General features: G+C 44.2%; 1 protein-coding gene across 4 annotated transcripts; it reads right to left on the minus strand.

Annotated features, from left to right (window-relative positions):
* Nucleotides 1–254: 254 nt before the first annotated feature.
* On the minus strand, nt 255–17098 carry TBC1D7 (TBC1 domain family member 7). 4 transcript variants are annotated; one of them, XM_053250908.1, is made up of 8 exons: nt 16869–17098; nt 14551–14670; nt 13244–13324; nt 12277–12464; nt 4577–4714; nt 3614–3759; nt 2471–2600; nt 255–435 (listed from the first exon to the last, which is right to left on the minus strand). In XM_053250908.1, exons 2-8 carry the CDS (start codon nt 14660–14662, stop codon nt 349–351), a joined length of 882 nt encoding a protein of 293 aa, XP_053106883.1. In that variant the 5' UTR covers nt 14663–14670; nt 16869–17098; the 3' UTR covers nt 255–348. The 4 variants fall into 4 exon arrangements, with proteins under 4 accessions (XP_053106883.1, XP_053106885.1, XP_053106884.1 ...); XM_053250910.1 differs by lacking the exon at nt 16869–17098 and adding an exon at nt 16206–16649; XM_053250909.1 differs by lacking the exon at nt 16869–17098 and adding an exon at nt 15782–15930.
* Between the last annotated feature and the right edge of the window lie 797 nt (nt 17099–17895).

The raw sequence follows: 17895 nt of genomic DNA on the forward strand, positions 1-17895 counted from the left end.
CACTGGTTCTCACTGTTCCACCATGTTTCTGTTATGCCCACTATATCTATGTTTTCATTAGCAACCAAGCACTGCAGCTCGCCCATCTTGGCTCAGAGGCTTCTGGCATTGGCATATCAACACCTATACGCTGAATTATAGGCTCATAGCCTTTCAGCTAAATTAAATATATGTAAAAGAAAATATTGTATGTATTGTAAGCTCTTCAGATATGAGCAACAACACACCATAATAAGTTACTACCACCATGTCAACAAGGTTGAAATAACTTTAATTGGGTACTTTTAGGGAGCATGGAGAAGTTATAGACTTTTTAAAAACCTGAAGTGTCTGGTAGCCAGGATGGTCTCAGACTAAGTGTGCAGGGGTTCCACAATGTTTGTGCCACAGCTCAATAGCTTTGCTCACAATTGCATCAGTGTTATCTTGAGGTATCTACAAAAGATTAAAAAAAAAAAACCAAGATACTTAATTTGAAATATCAAGTTGCATTAATATGTTAACTTTTGGCCCTATCCTTCCATGCCTGACAGGTACAGAGGCTCCAGGGCGTGCAGACGGAACTCCTTCACCTCTTCTTCCCCATTCATTTGCAGTGGGAGGCTGCTCCCTGGGTGGAAAAGGTTTGGTGTGCAGAATTGCCCCCTCCAGTGAAGTGAAAGGGGAATCTGCCTGCAAAGTAGGTCCACATACACAAGAGTGCACCTAGGGATCTAGACTGGGCCATACGTATTATACCATTCAGCTCTTTATTTTTCCCGTTTCCGTAACACAGATGTCCTCTCTTTTTTCAGTGAGGCCTTTCTCACGATCAAGCGTGAGGGCGGCCAAGCGGGCGGGAGGAAGCCCTGGAAAGCTTACTTCCTCTGCAGACGACCACCATGTTGGTGCTGGCTATGCAGACTGAGCACCCAGATGCTCCACTGCTGCCCCTGGCAGCACACAGGCCGGGATGTGCCGTCCCAGCCCCGGGAAATCCCACAATGCACCACATGAGTGCACAGTGCATTGTGGGGGTCTGCTCAGTGATGGAAGGGCATCCGTCAGTGTTTCAGTGCTGGCTGAAAGCAGCCAGCATCGACACACGGTCAAGTAAATGGGGTCAAGGGAGCGCTCGGCCCCGTAACCTCTTTTCAGAGGAAGGCTCCCTAATCAGGTTTGCCACCGAGGCACCACCTGGTTCTCATGGGCAGCCAAGCCTGGACTTAGCTGCCCTAGCCAGTCTTGGCTCCTTGTGAGAACAGCCACAGTCGCTAATATTTGTGGCATAAGAGACATGATTTCAAATACAAAGAGATCAACTTGTTTATTACTGTCACTTGCGCACTGATTTAAAGCCCAACAGAAGTAGATTTGAAAACATGAAGCTGGGTCAAAACATTCCTGAAAGCCACTTAGAACTCACTGTGATCACAGCAGTGGATGAAGCAAGGATCAGCCCCACTTCGGTTTCCAGCTGACACTGCCCATGATGTTCAAGTTCATTGGGACACACACCCAGTGGCTAAATGACCAAGGCTGCACCACCTGCCAGCTTTATGGAGGGTGCAAAAAAGCCCACAAAACAACAGAAGGAACAACACAAGTCCCATATGGGGCTGCCACTTCAAGCATCAAGGCTGGCTGTGTCTCTGTTGGCATGGCAATGGAGCCACCCCAGCCTCCCCATGGAATCTGGATCTCTCACAGGAGCTGGGAGAGTCAAGTGCAGTTTTGGACTTCACCATGTCAGCTTGATAACTGGGAAGCTGCTCCTGTCCTCTGTTCCGAATCAAAGAGCAAGGCAAGAAGACAAGGATGATTTAAGCCCTTCCTCTCAATATCTGAAGCTCCAGCAACTGGGGAGACAGTCAAGTCTCCCCAGTATGCAGCTCTGCTGGGGGCAGGGAGGCAGGTCTCAGCAAGAAGTGCTGGGGTGAGGCCTGCATACAGGAGACATTTGCACTGTGCATTTTGTTTACTTCAGTTTCATATACATTTAACTAGTTTCATATACTAGTTTAACAGTTTCATATACATTTAACTCTTAACTAGAACAGACCTAGGCTCTACAGACCTAGGCTGAAAATTACAATGGCTTAATTCAGACATCACATCAAACCACAGTTAAGACTCCACTCCAAAAACAGCTGCACCAAGGTGATGGGATGAATTTATGAGCTTCTGAAGCTGAGCACTGACAAGACGGAAAACAAAACCAGATAAGCAGTTCTAAACCATGGTTTGTTTGTTGTACTTTTGAAAATTAAAAAATTGTTTAGATTCTAAATGGCAGTAGCACAAACTATGGTTGACCTGATGTCTGAACTGAGCTACTCCGTATTTAGAAACCAGCAACCTTAACCCAAGAATTCTGCACTAATAGCCTTCTCTTGCAAGCACCTCACTCTCCAAAAAATTTGATGAATAAAATTAATCCCCTCTTCCTTTTTTACGATGCACCAGTGTGTCTGTGTGAAGTAGTACTTACATTTTCCAAAAACTGTGCAATCTTTTCTGCAGTATTCAGTGCCATCAGCTTCATTTTAAAGGTTAATAAGATCTCAATAGCAACAAAGACAAGAATTTTGCAGGAGCCACTGATAACTTTGTCCCAAACTCTAGAAAAGTCATAAAACTGAATCATCTTAACTTTTTCATCCATGTTTATAAACAGTGCTGAAGTGCTTTTCTTTCCTGACACACTATTTATCAAGATGTTAGCTTCCTATATAGTCTGAATAAATGATGTGTTTTTAATACATCAGAAAATATAAATTACTGACTGGTCAAAAATGTTATCATCGAACATGTCTGGATACAGAAACAAGGCAGGCATCTCCGAGCATTCATGTATATACAAATGCGCATGCACACATACCTACGCACATTTAGGATAACTCTCCCTTTACAAGTAACCAATAGTTAGAGGAAAAATCCCTGTGAACAGTGAGGCCATTTGGGCTACAAAGTCACTCTTTACCCAAGGACAATATACTACTACTTCTACTTCTTCAGGGGGCCACAAATTTAGGATTAGCCCACTAGTCAGCCATTATTTGTGCTTGCCACTAACTCTTCTTTGACACACAGGCAGCTCCCCAGAGGTCTCATTTTTATGGTCATTTTTGAGAAGGTAAGAAACGGCAGGAATCCCTTTTGAGCAGGAGGAGAGGGCTCCCACTGTTTCTTACCCTGTTCATATCTGACTGCAAATGAGGGAAGACCCACTTCTCTCCAGAGCCCCCTGCCTGTGTGTCCTGCTTACAAGGGAGGGCCAAAGGCACTCCCTCTTTGCAAACCCTGCTCATTCAGCTGTCTTTCCAAGAACACCATGGAGACCCTGTCTTTCCAAGAACACCATGGAGACCCTGGTGGCGCAGTGGTAAAACTGCCGCCCTGTAACCAGAAGGTTACAAGTTCAATCCTGACCAGGGGCTCAAGGTTGACTCAGCCTTCCATCCTTCCGAGGTCAGTAAAATGAGTACCCAGAATGTTGGGAGCAATATGCTAAAATCATTGTAAACCGCTTAGAGAGCTCCGGCTATAGAGCGGTATATAAATGTAAGTGCTATTGCTATTGCTATCCAAGCTGGTGGAGGGTGGGCGGGGGCCTGTGTGTGGAGATACTTGCCTTTGTAAGCTGGATTCAGGTAGACAGCTGGCAAAACACTTTCTAAACCAAAGATTATAGGGAAGTTGCCCCATTGCTGAACATGATTTCAGATGTGTTAGGAGTCTGCTGTCTTCAAGGCTCAAGTACTGTTCCAGAATTCTTGGCTGGAGGAGAAAAGAAATGATAAAACATATCTCCAAAATAATCTTACGGTCATGTGTATTTATAGCAAGAACAACAAAAAGGGCTTTAAAAAAATAAATTCAGTCTGACACATGCAGAAAATGTGTCATGTTCGATAACATCCTTAAAAGGTCAAATTCAACTGTGAGGGTTGCTAACATTTTCAATATGAGTTGGCTGAACTGCCTCCAAATATTAAAGAAAAACAACAGAATTGGAGAACCTCCTAATTCAACATTCCTGAAATGTAGTAAAGCAGCAAAAGCCTATGAAGCTCTCGCCAGTTCAGTTTCTGCCCACCATTCCAGCCTGTGTTCAAGCTTGTCAGTGCTAAATTACTGCTTCACACATGCATGCAGCTCACCAGAAGCCCAGCATGATCAAAATAAAGAAATTTATAGCTGGCTTCTATATGCTGGCTATGCACTTGAGCTGTCACCATCCTATTGCTCTTCTAAAAAGCAGCGGCCACCATGTTGCACTGCATCTCCCCCATCAAGGGTGCAATGGTTAATTCCGTTTTCCTGTCCATGCAGGATATTAGCAGAGGAGTTTGTTAGAAGCAGACCACCACCTAGGGCAGGGATGGGGAACCTTGGCACTCCTGCAGATGTTGGCCTACAATTCCCATAATCCCTAGCTATTGGCCTCTGTGGCTGGGGATTATGGGAGTTGTAGTCCAAAAACTGCTGGAGTGCCAAGGTTCCCCATCCCTGACCTAGGGTGAGGCACAGTATCGCCTCTGTACCTTTGAAAGCACTACTCTGGTTGAGTCTGGAAAAACACCTATGTTCTTACCAGCTGTGGTAATGAATCCTTGTATTTATTGTTTAACTGATTGACAAAACTACTGACAAGCCAATAGCAATCAATGCTATCTTCCACCATTTCCTCCATAGCTTTAGCAACAGCAAGGAATACTTCATCTTCAGGTTCCTGGAAAGCAAAGCAGACATGGCATGGAGATCCTGAGAGGCAACCTGTGCATTGTACATACATTCCCCTCAGCTCTGTGGGTCTGCAGCTGTCCAACAATGCCCCCCAAAGCTTTTTTTAAATTGTTAGATTTTATTTTATTTATTTATTATTAAAACTTTTGTACCGCCCTTCCAAAAGGCTCAGGGCGGTTTACATTAAAACACCATTAAAATCAATTAATCATTAAAACAAAAATTATAAAACATAAAACAATAATTAACAATTAAAAACATCATAAAACAACAATTAAATATTCAGAACTATTTAAAAACAAGTTTTAAAACGCTGAAAAAGCCTGGTTGAAGAGGTGTGTTTTCAGGTGTTTTCTGAAAATTGTGAGAGATGGGGTGGATCGTATCTCAGCAGGGAGCGCATTCCACAACCTCGGGGCAGCAGCTGAGAAGGCCCGTCTCTGTGTAGCCACCAAACGAGTTGGTGACAACTGGAGACGGACATCCTCAAGTGACCTCAACGGCCGGTGGGGCTCATAGCGAAGAAGACGCTCTCTTAAATACCCAGGGCCTAAGCCGTTTAGGGCTTTATAAGTTATAACTAGCACTTTGTATTTTGCCCGGAAACCTATTGGCAGCCAGTGTAACTCCATCAACAAAGGAGTAATGTGGTCTCTCCGAGATGACCCAGAGACCAACCTGGCTGCCGCATTCTGAACCAACTGAAGTTTCCGGACTATGTACAAAGGCAGCCCCATGTAGAGCACATTACAGAAGTCCAGTCTGGAGGTTACCAACAAATGTACTGTTTTGAGGTCATTGATCTCGAGAAACGGGCGCAGCTGGCGTATCAGCCGGAGCTGATAGAAAGCACCCCTGGCCACCACCTCAACCTGAGAAACCAAGGAGAGACGTTGATCCAGAAGTACTCCCAGACTGCGAACCTGTTCCTTTTGGGGAAGTGTGACCCCGTCTAGAACAGGCAGATCAACATCGTCTCTAGAGTTCCGACCCTGCACAATAAGTACCTCCGTCTTATCTGGATTCAGCTTCAGTTTATTCTCCCTCATCCAGCCCATTACTGCTTCCAGGCAGGCATTTAGGGAGGATATGCCAGCTCCTGAAGAAGTTGACATGGAGAAGTAGATCTGGGTGTCATCAGCATACTGGTAACACCCAGCTCCAAATCCCCTGATGATCTCTCCCAGCGGTTTCATGTAGATGTTAAAAATCATTGGAGAGAGAATGGAGCCTTGAGGGACACCATACTTAAGCTCAGATTTTGAAGAGCAACAATCTCCAATCGACACCATCTGGAATCTGTCCGAGAGGTAGGAGCGGAACCACTGTAAAACAGTGCCTTCCACCCCCAACCCCATCAGACTTTCCAGAAGGATACTATGGTCAATAGTATTGAAAGCCGCTGAGAGGTCCAAAAGGACCAACAGAGTCACACTTCCTCTGTCAATTGCCAATTGGAGATCATCCATCAGGCCGACCAAGGCAGTCTCCACCCCATCGCCCGCCCGAAAACCAGTTTGAAATGGGTCTAGATAATCAGTTTCCTCCAAGACCGCCAGGAGCTGAGAGGCCACCACCCTCTCAATTACCTTGCCCAGCCATGGGAGGTTGGAAACTGGCCTATAATTGCTTAACTCTGAGGGATCTAACATAGGCTTCTTTAGAAGAGGTCTAATAATTGCCTCCTTAAGACAAGGAGGCATCCTGCCCTCCCTCAGAGAAGCATTTATGATTTATACCAGGCTGCCTACAACAGCCTCCCTGCTAGATAGAACAAGCCATGTTGGACAAGGATCAAGAGGACAAGTGGTAGGCCTCACCGCTCCAAGCAGCTTGTCCACATCATCAGGAGTCACAAACTGAAATTGATCCAGTCGAATTGTATAAGAGGAGTTGTCGGACACCTCCAGTTCAGACATCAAATTAATTGTGGAGTCTCCATCTAGGTCCGCCCGAATCCGAGAGATTTTTTCTGCGAAAAATTCATTAAACACACCACAGCGGGTAACTGATGCCTCCAAATTCTGGTTCAAGGGAGAGGGAGCAGATACTAGTCCCTCACAACCCTGAACGACTCCGCCGGACGTGAACTTGCAGAGGCAATACGGGCAGAAAAGAACCGCTTCTTTGCCGCACGTATCGCCTGAGCATAGATCTTTAAATGTGCTCCATGTCGTAACCTGTCGGACTCGAGTCGAGTTTTTCTCCACTTGCGCTCCAGTTGCCTACCTTGCCACTTCAGCCCCCGTAGATCTTCCATATACCAAGGGGCCAATTTTGAAGCAGGTCGGAGGGGACGCTTAGGAGCAATCGTGTCTACTGCCCTGGTGAGCAAGTTGTTCCAGTTCTCAACCAGGGCATCAACAGGATCACCAAGAGCCAACATTAAATCCCTCCAAGGCGTCTTGGAATCCTACCGGATCCAGTAACCTCTTCGGACGGACCATTCTAATAGGCCCCTCGCCCCTGCGGAGGTGGAAAGTGGTTGTAAGTCCAACCTTAACCAGATGGTGGTCCGTCCATGACAACAGGGAAATCGTAGGAGTCCCCACCCACGGAACACCACCCTGATCAGAATAAAAGACCAAATCAAGCGTGTGACCTGCAATATGCGTCGATCCAGAGACCGCTTGGGATAGGCCCATAGTCGTCATGGCCGCTATGAACTCCTGAGCTGCCCCAGACAAATTGGTCCCAAAATGAACATTGAAGTCCCCCAGCACCAAAAGTCTGGGAAACTCCAACGCAAGTTCCACAACCAAGTCTGTGAGCTCAGTAAGGGATTCCGCTGGGCAGCGGGGTGATCGGTACACCAGCAGAAGCCCCATTCTATCCCTGGTCCCCAAACTCAAGTACACACATTTGATATGGTCTGATACCCTAACAGGGACCCTGGTAAGGGAGATGTTATCCTTATAGACCACAGCCACTCCATCTCCCCACCCACATCCCCTCACCTGCTCCTCTACAGAATATCCTGGCGGGAGAAGCTGGGACCAAACTGGACCACTAGCCTCCCCCAACCAAGTCTCAGTAATACACATCAGGTCGGCCCCTTCATCCATGATCAAATCATGGATGAGTTCTGATTTATTTTGGACCGACCTGGCATTGCAGAGGAGCAAGGTAAGGTTATGTGGGATGTTGGCAGATATTGTTAGCTGCCACGCAAAGCAGCGGACTTACTTTATACGCTGTCCAAAGCAGAAGTAAGATTTCACTAGGTAAGTGAGATTTCACTAAGGTATGCCGCTGCCTCTCAAATTTTGCCTTTGCCACCCTTTGTACTTAATATGGGAACAGTAACTGGGCTGGACAGTAAAAGGGAACAGTAACAGGCCAGGAAAACAAACAAATGTATCATAGAACAAATCAATCCAGAATTTTCACGCGAGGCACAAATTACCAGGCTCATACTATCATACTTGGGACACATTATGTGAAGACCCAGCTCCCTTGAGAAGTCCATAATGCTGGGGAAAGTTGAAGGAAAGAGAAGAAGAGGACGACCAGCAGCAAGGTGGATGGACTCGATTACGACTGCAATGAATGCACCCCTGAGAGACCTTAAAGGCCAAGTTGAAGACAGATCATCCTGGAGAGAATCTATCTATATGGTTGCTAAGAGTCGACACTGACTTGACGGCACTTAATCAATCAATCAATCAATCAAACAAACAAACAAACAGGTTTGTTGTATGGTTTACCGAAAATAATGCATGAGAAGTGCTTTATATGCTCCTAAGCTCTATATAAATGTTGATGATGATGATGGTAATGATGATGATGATGTTAATTATTATAACAAATATTTATATACTGCTTTTCAACAAAAGTTCACAAAGCAGTTTACAAAGAAAAAGAAGTAAGATGATTTCCTGTCCCAAAAAGAAAAAGAAACCACAACCACTAGCAACAGCCACTGGGAAAATGCCAACCAAAAAAAAGATGCAGTTTGCAGAAGACTGCAGTGCTCCATTCCTATTAATGGCATTCACAGAGGAGCTCTATAGGAGCCCCAAAATGAAGATGCATAACAGCAGTGTGAGGGGAGTGGCAGCCAAAATGTCATTTTACCAAAACCCGCTTACACGAGAAAGTAAGCTAATGTCCACTTTGATTGCTCTGAATCACTATTAATGCTCTCTGGCAGAAAACTGCATTCTCACAGAAGAACTTTTAATAAATAATAAATAATTTTATTCATTCATTCATTCATTCATTCGATTTCTATACCGCACTTCCAAAAAATAGCTCAGGGCGGTTTACGCAGAGAAATAACAAATAAATAAGATAGATCCCTGTCCCCAAAGGGCCCACAATCTAAAAAGAAACACAAGATAGACACCAGCAACAGTCACTGGAGGTACTGTGCTAGGGGTGGATAGGGCCAGTTACTCTCCCCTAGCTAAATAAAGAGAATCACCATGTTAAAAGGTGCCTCTTTGCCAAGATTGTGAGCCCTTTGGGGACAGGGATGCATCTTATTTATTTATTATTTCTCTGTGTAAACCACCCTGAGCCATTTTTTGGAAAGGCGGTATAGAAATCGAATAAAATAATAACAACAATAATAAATAATAATAATAATAATATTACACTGCAGGAATAATACACTGGACCCAGGCAGAGCTAGAGATGCTAGATTGTAAGACCAGGGATATAATGACCATCAATCATGCTCTGCACCCCCGCAGTGATGTCGATAGGCTATACCTCCCTCGCAGCTCAGGTGGAAGAGGAATGCTGCAAGTCCATCAAACAGTAGAGGAGGAGAAAAGAGGCCTTGAAGAATATATCAAGGGCAGTGAAGAAGATGTACTTCAAATGGCCAATAATGATAAACTATTAAACATCAATGAAACAAAGCAGGTCTACAAGAAAGAACAAGTCAAGAACCGAGCAGAAAAATGGAGAAGTAAGCCACTGCATGGTCAATATTTGCACAATATACGTGGAAAATCAGACATCACCAAGATCTGGCAATGGCTTAAGAATGGCAACTTGAAGAAAGAAACAGAGGGTTTAATACTGGCTGCACAAGAACAGGCACTGAGAACAAATGCAATAAGAGCAAAAGTAGAAAAATCCACCACAAACAGCAAGTGCCACCTTTGTAAAGAAGCAGATGAAACAGTGGACCACCTAATCAGCTGTTGTAAAAAGATCGCACAGACTGACTACAAACAAAGGCATGACAAGGTAGCAGGGATGATACACTGGAACATCTGCAAAAAATACAAGCTACCTGTAGCCAAAAATTGGTGGGACAATAAAATTGAAAAAGTGGTAGAAAATGAAGATGTAAAAATATTATGGGACTTCCGACTACAAACAAACATCTGCCACACAATACAGCAGATATAACTGTAGTTGAGAAGAAAGAAAAACAAGTCAAAATAATTGACATAGCAATACCAGGGGACAGCAGAATAGAAGAAAAAGAAATAGAAAAAATCACCAAATACAAAGATCTACAAATTGAAATTGAAAGGCTGTGGCAGAAGAAGACCAAAATAATCCCAGTGGTCATTGGCGCCCTGAGTGCAGTTCCAAAACACCTTGAAGAGCACCTCAACACCATAGGAGCCACACAAATCACCATCAGCCAATTACAAAAAGCAGCATTACTGGGAACAGCCTATATTCTGTGACGATATCTATAATAATAACAGCAACAACACTGATAACAAAATTCAGCCATCCCAGGTCCTTGGGAAGGACTCGATGTCTGGATAAAACAAACCAGTCAATAACACCTGTCTGACTGTGTAAACAAGAAGAAATAAGAATAAGAATAAGAATGAGAATGAGAATGAGAAGAAGAAGAAGAAGTTGTTGTTAGCAGGGGTAACTGCTAATCCTCTCTAATAAAACACTTGGTGTCCGTCTGTGGACGGACACCAAGCGTGTGTCCGTGCCTCCCTGCCCTGTTCTGCGCCTGCGCGAAGCGCAGGCGCAGAACAGGGCAACGGAGACACGACCACCGGCACCCGGTGGCCATCTTGGGTGGCCAGAAGCGGCTGCCCCGAAGAAACGAAGCCTGCAGGCGGCGGTGGACGGCGAGTGGAGGAGGCGGCGGGGGAAAGCCAGGCAAGCGGAGGAGGCGGCGGCGGCGGGCCCGGCCGGAGCCGCCGACTCACCCGGAGAAGGCGGCGGGCCCGGCAGGGGAAGGCCAGGGAAGACGGCGGCGGCGGCCCGGAGAGGTGAGTGGCCGCCCCGAAGAAGTGAAGCCTGCAGGAGGCGGTGGACGGCGAGCGGAAGAGGCAGCGGGGGAAGGCCAGGCGAGCGGAGAAGGCGGCGGCGGGCCCAGCCAGAGCCGCGGACTCACCCGGAGAAGGCGGCGGGCCCAGCAGTGGAAGGCCAGGGAAAACGGCGGCGGGGGCCCGGCAAGGCGGCGGGGCCGGCTGGGAGAGGGCGAGGGCGGGGGCAGGGGCTACGGGGAAGGCAGAGACGGCAGCGGGAGGCAGCAAAACTCTCCCCTACTAGCGCCCATTATTACAACGGGCTAGAAAACACTAGTAAACAATAATAAACGTTCGTTGTTAGCCACCCCATAACAAATTGTTCTCTGGGCTGCAGAAATAGGCCTTGTCTGCTCTATGGCAGCTTTGTGGCTTGGGGATCAGACAAGAAGGGCAATCGCTACTTGGTACCTGGAGACAGGTGTTGTTCTGCTTCATCACTGATAGGTTACAGCAGCCTCTCCTTATCTTGAGGAGTAACAGACTGGCAGGATCTACTTCTTTGTATTTTCTGGGTAGCCTGATCCTAGCTCCTGCGAAAGCTGCAAAGCTTCTGTTTGTGGTAACAACAACACTCTGTGTAGGGCAAACTGGGCAGCTCTGCTCCTCTTGCCACTAACTACAAGGGAACCAGCTTGCAAGATATCCAGTATAGTACAATCTGCCAGTGGTGCAAGCCTGCGGGTTCTCTGCTAGCCTTTCAAAAAAGCAAATGGGGCTCAGGGCAGCCATCCCATCTTCATCCCATCACCCTGCCCCTCCAAACAAGTCTTTTCATGACACCTCTGGAAGACCAAGTTTAAATCCCTCTATATCAGGGTTGGCCAACCTTAGACCTCCAGCTGCCAGGACTACAGCTCCCCAAATCCCTGGCTATTGGCCATTGTGGCTGATAGAAGCTACAGTCCAACAACTTCTATAGAGCTTCAGATTGGCCATCTCTTCTCTAAAGTAAAAGTAAAGCTGTGCCATCGAGTCAATGTTGACTCCTGATGCCCACAGAGCCCTGTGGTTGTCTTTGGTAGAATACAGTAGGGGTTTACCATTGCCATCTCCTGCGCAGTATGAGATGATGCCTTTCAGCATCTTTCTATATCACTGCTGCCCAATATAGGTGTTTCCCATAATCTGGGAAACATACCAGCAGGGATTCGAACCGGCAACCTCTGGCTTACTCGTCAAGTCATTTCCAGCTGATAGACTGAATTTCATGTTGCCACTTCATCACTATACATCTCCTTCTCAATTTAGCACAATTTTATACAAAAATCTTGCTGAGAGCCAAACTAAAAACACAACTGACCAAAGGGAAAGATGGATTTCGAGGAAGCTTTCCTGACTCCAGCTGATGAATCCGGAGGAAAACCTCAACCTGTGGAGTAGAATCTTTAATGAAGCGAATTACTTGGAGAGCATGGTACACATCTCTATACTGTTCCTTTCGGTATTTCATCACAAATGTATGAGACTCATGGTGAGGAGGAAGAATTCCTATAAAAGGAAAATGGGGAAAACAGAGATAATGAGACAAGTATAGTTGGTACACTGGCAAAAATGCAGAACAGACTGCTGCAGTTGTGGGTTTTTTAAAGTACCAGAACTAGAGGACGACAATATATAGAGTTATGTATGGAAAAGGAGACTCAGACTTGACTGATACAGGGAGAATATAAGAATCATTAATGTACCTCCACAGCTAACAGAATGCTGAAATTTGATATAAACATAGCCAAAGACATCCCTACTACTAGCAAAATCTGAACATGATATATTTTGAACAGAAGAAGCGGACTCTGCTGAGTCAAACCAGTGGTCCATCTATTCCACTGCTGCCTATTTTGACTGACTCTCCACAGACAAAATGTCTATCCCATGCTTGCAGCCTCAAAAGCTTTTATCTAGAGATGCCAAGGACTCTCTGGGATGTTCTGCATGCAAAGCATGTGTTCTACTCCTGAGCAATGGCCCCTCTACTTCAGGCTGAAACGTGGTTCAAGCTTAGCTCATAATAATAGCTTGAACTCCAGCACAGCGCACTCCAAAATACATAAGGATGGAACGGAAGTCCCTGAAAGTTTCCCTTTTCCTTGCTAGCTAATAATGTTTCCCAGGGTTGATTCCTGGTGTGTTTATTGTCGGGATATCCCTGGAAGAAGAAAAAGCTAATGCCTCTATTTCAGGGTCTAGTAGGGTCCCAAAATGGTAACCAAATATCCAGCACTACCCCTGTATTTTCAAATACGAAGACTGATCTTCATGAATCACCATACCTAGAAGCACCTTCCACACCAAGGTCCGATACATGGATGGGAGAGGAAATCTTTGACTAAATGTGCAAAGCTTCTCGATATCTGTAAAGGAAGTTTAAAAACAAAACAAAACACTACCACACTATTTCAAAATAGTATTATGAAGCATCTCTATTGTCCAACATGGTTGCTGGGTTGTATAATTAAGACACAGGCTTAAAGGGCAAAGTAGTCACAATAGCCCCACTAGAAAGCAAGAATCTAAACTTTCCATGGTTAACAAACTCCATTTAAAATACTTGGGTGTTTTGTTTTACTATGGTCTTATTGTAAAATGTAAAATCAGAAGTGATATTCAAAAGATTTGTGTAGCAGGCTGTCCGTCAACTGATTTAAAGAATGTTTAGTTGATTGATTCTCTGCCATTGGTAACAGAATTTAAAACCTCAGTATTGGTGTCTTTTTGAAATAATGAAGGAAGTGTAAGATTTACATTATAATTTAATAAACAAGAAAGAATTTTCTTTTTTATTCCCTAGTACAGCTCACCAGATTTAAACAAAAAATAAACAGGTATGTCCTTCCCACCATATAAGACTTGTAAATGATAAACTAACTAAATCTTTAGTTAATTCATCTACCAATTACAACCTACCATTCTATTGTGTACATTAATATTTAGATGAGGAATAAAATATGGCTGGGGCTGAATTCATTGTGGATCTTATCCCCCAGTCAAGAAGCACTAAAACGTTCAGGATCCCCAGTAGGGATGAATATGAACCATACAAACTACGTGACAGCTGTCCCACAAAGAGACAGACTTTCTTCATTACTGAAATGTGGATTGCACAAGTGACTCGGACATCTGCATTCTTTGCTCCCAAATAACTCACACATCATCTCGCTTTGTCATGTGCAAGCTCCAAATGTATGTAGAATACATTTCTGCAAGAAGACTTAGTGTTCTCCTAATTGGACATTTCACTAGCACTATGCATGTCATTATGTTCAACATACATACAAACTTGATATACTGTAAACATGTACAGATCTATACATATATAGTTATCCACACATTCTGCACGCATAGTAGTATGCTTCCTATCTGTACCCTGCATTTGAGGGAGCCTGTACTCAAATTTACTTTAAAATGAATGCACGTATAGTCATTCACACACAAAACATATACAGGTGTACACACACAAAAGTACACAGTAATGTCTAAATAGGATTGCCACAGAAAGGAACTGTAATGTTTTAATTACAAGAAATAGTGTTTAGAATTCCCCAGGAACCAGCCCTCCCAGAAATATTAAAACACATACCCAACCGATCATCTTTCAGAAGGATTTCCAATGACTTCTTTTCTTCAACACCACGAAATCCCACTTTTTCATAATAGACTGATCGGAAATTTCTCTGTGGGTCCTCAGCCATGTTTCATTCTGGAAGGAAGAGTGAGATTTAACAATCAATCATGGTTATTTACAAAAGAATATTTACATCATACATACATTTATTATAAACATGTAGAAAGATGAGCAAGGGATAACTCAAGCCTAACTCCACAGTGGCTAAAAATAAGTGACATCTATGAACAAGTATTGTCTATGACAATACTTGTCATAAGACAATATGGTTTTAAATTTTTAATGTTGGTTTTACATGATTTTAATGTTTACATGATTTTAATTATTTAATTTAGTTTTGATTTTAATGGTTAATGGATTTTAATTGGTTTTGTTTTGATGAAAACTGCCCTGAGCCATTTTTTGAAGGGTGGTATAATAGATAGATAGATAGATAGATAGAAGAGAGCACATTTTAAAAACATGTTTGTACTTGTCACCTAAGCAGCTGGGCCAGCGTGCCAAAACATGACAGATGCATTTCAATGAATTATTAGCTATTTGAGGGAATCAGTCATAATTTTTTGTTGTTGCTATATACAATTAAGCCTTAAAGACTGTGATAATGTGTTCCCAAAAGATGAAAGGCTATTTTTTGAAATGGACTTTGATAGAAAAATTGATGGATGCCTTGTATGGCAATTCTCCCTATAAACTCCTTTTACAAACCAATACTTCTCTCATTTGTAGCTAAAAGGTCATTTTATTTCCATACACGCATAGCATAAAATGAACAATAATATTAGCCCACATTTTTCCTACCAAAAAGATTAGATATATGACTGTGAGATCAACATCTTTTAACCAAAATTGTTCTCGGATATGTGAGGAAGGAGAAGTGACGTATCCCAAAGACTTCCTCTGCACTGGAACTGCAGAACAGTGATCGTAGGTTTGTTTTAACAAAAACAACATGAAGCGCTGTAGCACTTCAAAGATTTACAGCGGCATAAGCTCTCATAGGCAAGACCAATAAACGAATACTTCCTCAGATACATGAAGTTTAATATTCACATTTGTTAAAATGAGTGGATAGTAAACATTTAAATATGCATTTTCAAGTTGTTTTAAGCAAAAAGTATTAAAATCCTAAACTCAATGCAAACACATTGCATAAGTCTTGCTAGCATCTTAAAACCTAGCTTACCTCTTTCATCATAAGGGATTTAAAAACACACATTAGTAATATTCATCAACAGAGCTTCCAGCTTGTGTCAATGCCTCATTTAGTTATATTCAAAAATCACTAATAAAGAGAGGCAGACGAGATCTCGGCACCACTGAAATATCTCACTATGGAATGGAGAAACAGTGATGAGAAGAGGATGCTTAGAGTAGGCAAGGTTGAAAGAAAGGGGGTGGATTTGTAACCAATGGTACCTTTTGGTTGGAGAGAATGAATTAGAAGTGGGGTGGCAAAATGGCAGGTGACAGAGACATCAGTGTGGCTGGAAAGAGATGGATGTTTTAAAAGGGTAGATAAAGAAAGGAAGATGGTGCCATTAAGTCAGTTTCAACTCATGGTGACCAGAGCCATGTGGTTTCTTTGGAAGAATACAGAAGTGGTTTACCATTGAAATCTCCCGTGCAGTATGAGAGGATGCTTTTCAGCACCTTCCTATATCGCTGCTGCCCGATATAGGACTTTCCCATATTCTGGGAAACACACCAACGGGGATCCGAACCAACAGCCTCCTAGGCAGGTTGTTTCCCTGCTGCGCCATTATACCTGACCATAAAAGAAGAAAGATACACTCCCAGGACAAGAAGCAATACTGAAAAAATTAGGATGAAAATAGATGATCAGAAGGGCAGCAAATCGATGGATGGCTGAAGGTTTAGAAAGCAACGGAGCAAAGGAATGAGCTAAAAGGGCAGCAACAATATCTTCTAACCATGCCAACTTCATGGGGCAGAGTGGGGAATCGGATGGTAATTGGCATGAAAATGGAAAATCAAAGCGATAGACAGGGCAAGAAGGAAACCCGGGACAGGACAACTGGGAGGCTTAAGCGGAAGTGGCAAAGGTGAGCCACGGCAGAACGGAGAGTTATAGGGACTGAGGGGGAGGCGCCAGAGGGTCAGGGGGCGGGGTCAGGGACAAGGTAGGTGGGTGGGCGAAGACGAGGAAGCGGTAAAGGAAAGACTGCAAGGTCGGTGGCGGGTGACAAGGAAGCTGGGAAGGAGGACTTGGAGTCCAAGCAGCCGCGACAAAGCAGCTCGATGCGCCCTACCCGGCGGCGGCTTCAGCAGGACTTGGGGATGGGCCGCCGCGACCAGGAAGGCTCTAGCCGACAACCTCGAGCCAGCAAACTCCTCCCGGCTTGCCGCGCACTGCAGCCGTCGCGACGGCCCGCCCAGGAAACAGGCGGAGAAGGGGAAGCCGCGGCTGCCTGGAAAGCGCTAGAGCCCCAGTCTAGCAGAACGATCTATTGCCATCAGATTGTCTTGCTCTGTGCAACTGAGCATGCTCAAATGGAGTGGAGCATGCTCCGTATGATCAAAGGAAGCTATTCTGCCCACAACTGTTAAGATTTTCTTCAAAACGGGAAGAAAACGTTATCATCATTGTTTTTATGTATCTGTGGCCATTCAGGAAACTCGGGTATTCCTACTGTATTCAGTAACAATCAATACGTTTTGACATTTGTTGTGATTCTTTTGTGTATGTTCCAATATAGGGATATCTGGTGATACTCCCTAAGACCCTCATTAGGAGCAATCCTTTTAATGTGTGTCCATGGCCATTTGGAAAACAGTGTATTCCTGTGACCACTCAGAGGACATCAGCGCATCTCAATGGTGCATTTGCTCTCGGTTTTTGTATGTCTTAGGAAATAGATGGCCCTTAAATGGTCTTCTGTTCTGCCTGCGCTTCTTGCAACAGCAGTTCCCACAGAGCTGGAAGAAGTTTAGTGATCCATCCTTATAGATGGGGGTAGGTTAGGGAGCCTTTCCTACAGAATAAACACCATGTGAAGGGGTGCCAATTTAATGCAAAAGACCCACACGATCATCTCCTGCCAATGTGGTTGGGTCAATTAAATGTCCTCCCAGCAGTTCAGGAGCTACATAATTAAGCAAATCCTGCACAGCCAAAATAATATGTAAAAGGCACCATTCATGATATTGGACAAAGAGAGAAATCCTTACAATGTATATACACAGAGACAATCCAGTTTTTAGAGACAATAATAATTGTCTTCTCTTCTCCAAGATAGGGTTGAGAGAGATTCCTGCCTGCAACCTTGGAGAAGCTGC

The sequence above is a fragment of the Hemicordylus capensis genome, chromosome 4, assembly GCF_027244095.1.
Source record: "Hemicordylus capensis ecotype Gifberg chromosome 4, rHemCap1.1.pri, whole genome shotgun sequence".
Lineage (NCBI taxonomy): Eukaryota > Metazoa > Chordata > Lepidosauria > Squamata > Cordylidae > Hemicordylus > Hemicordylus capensis.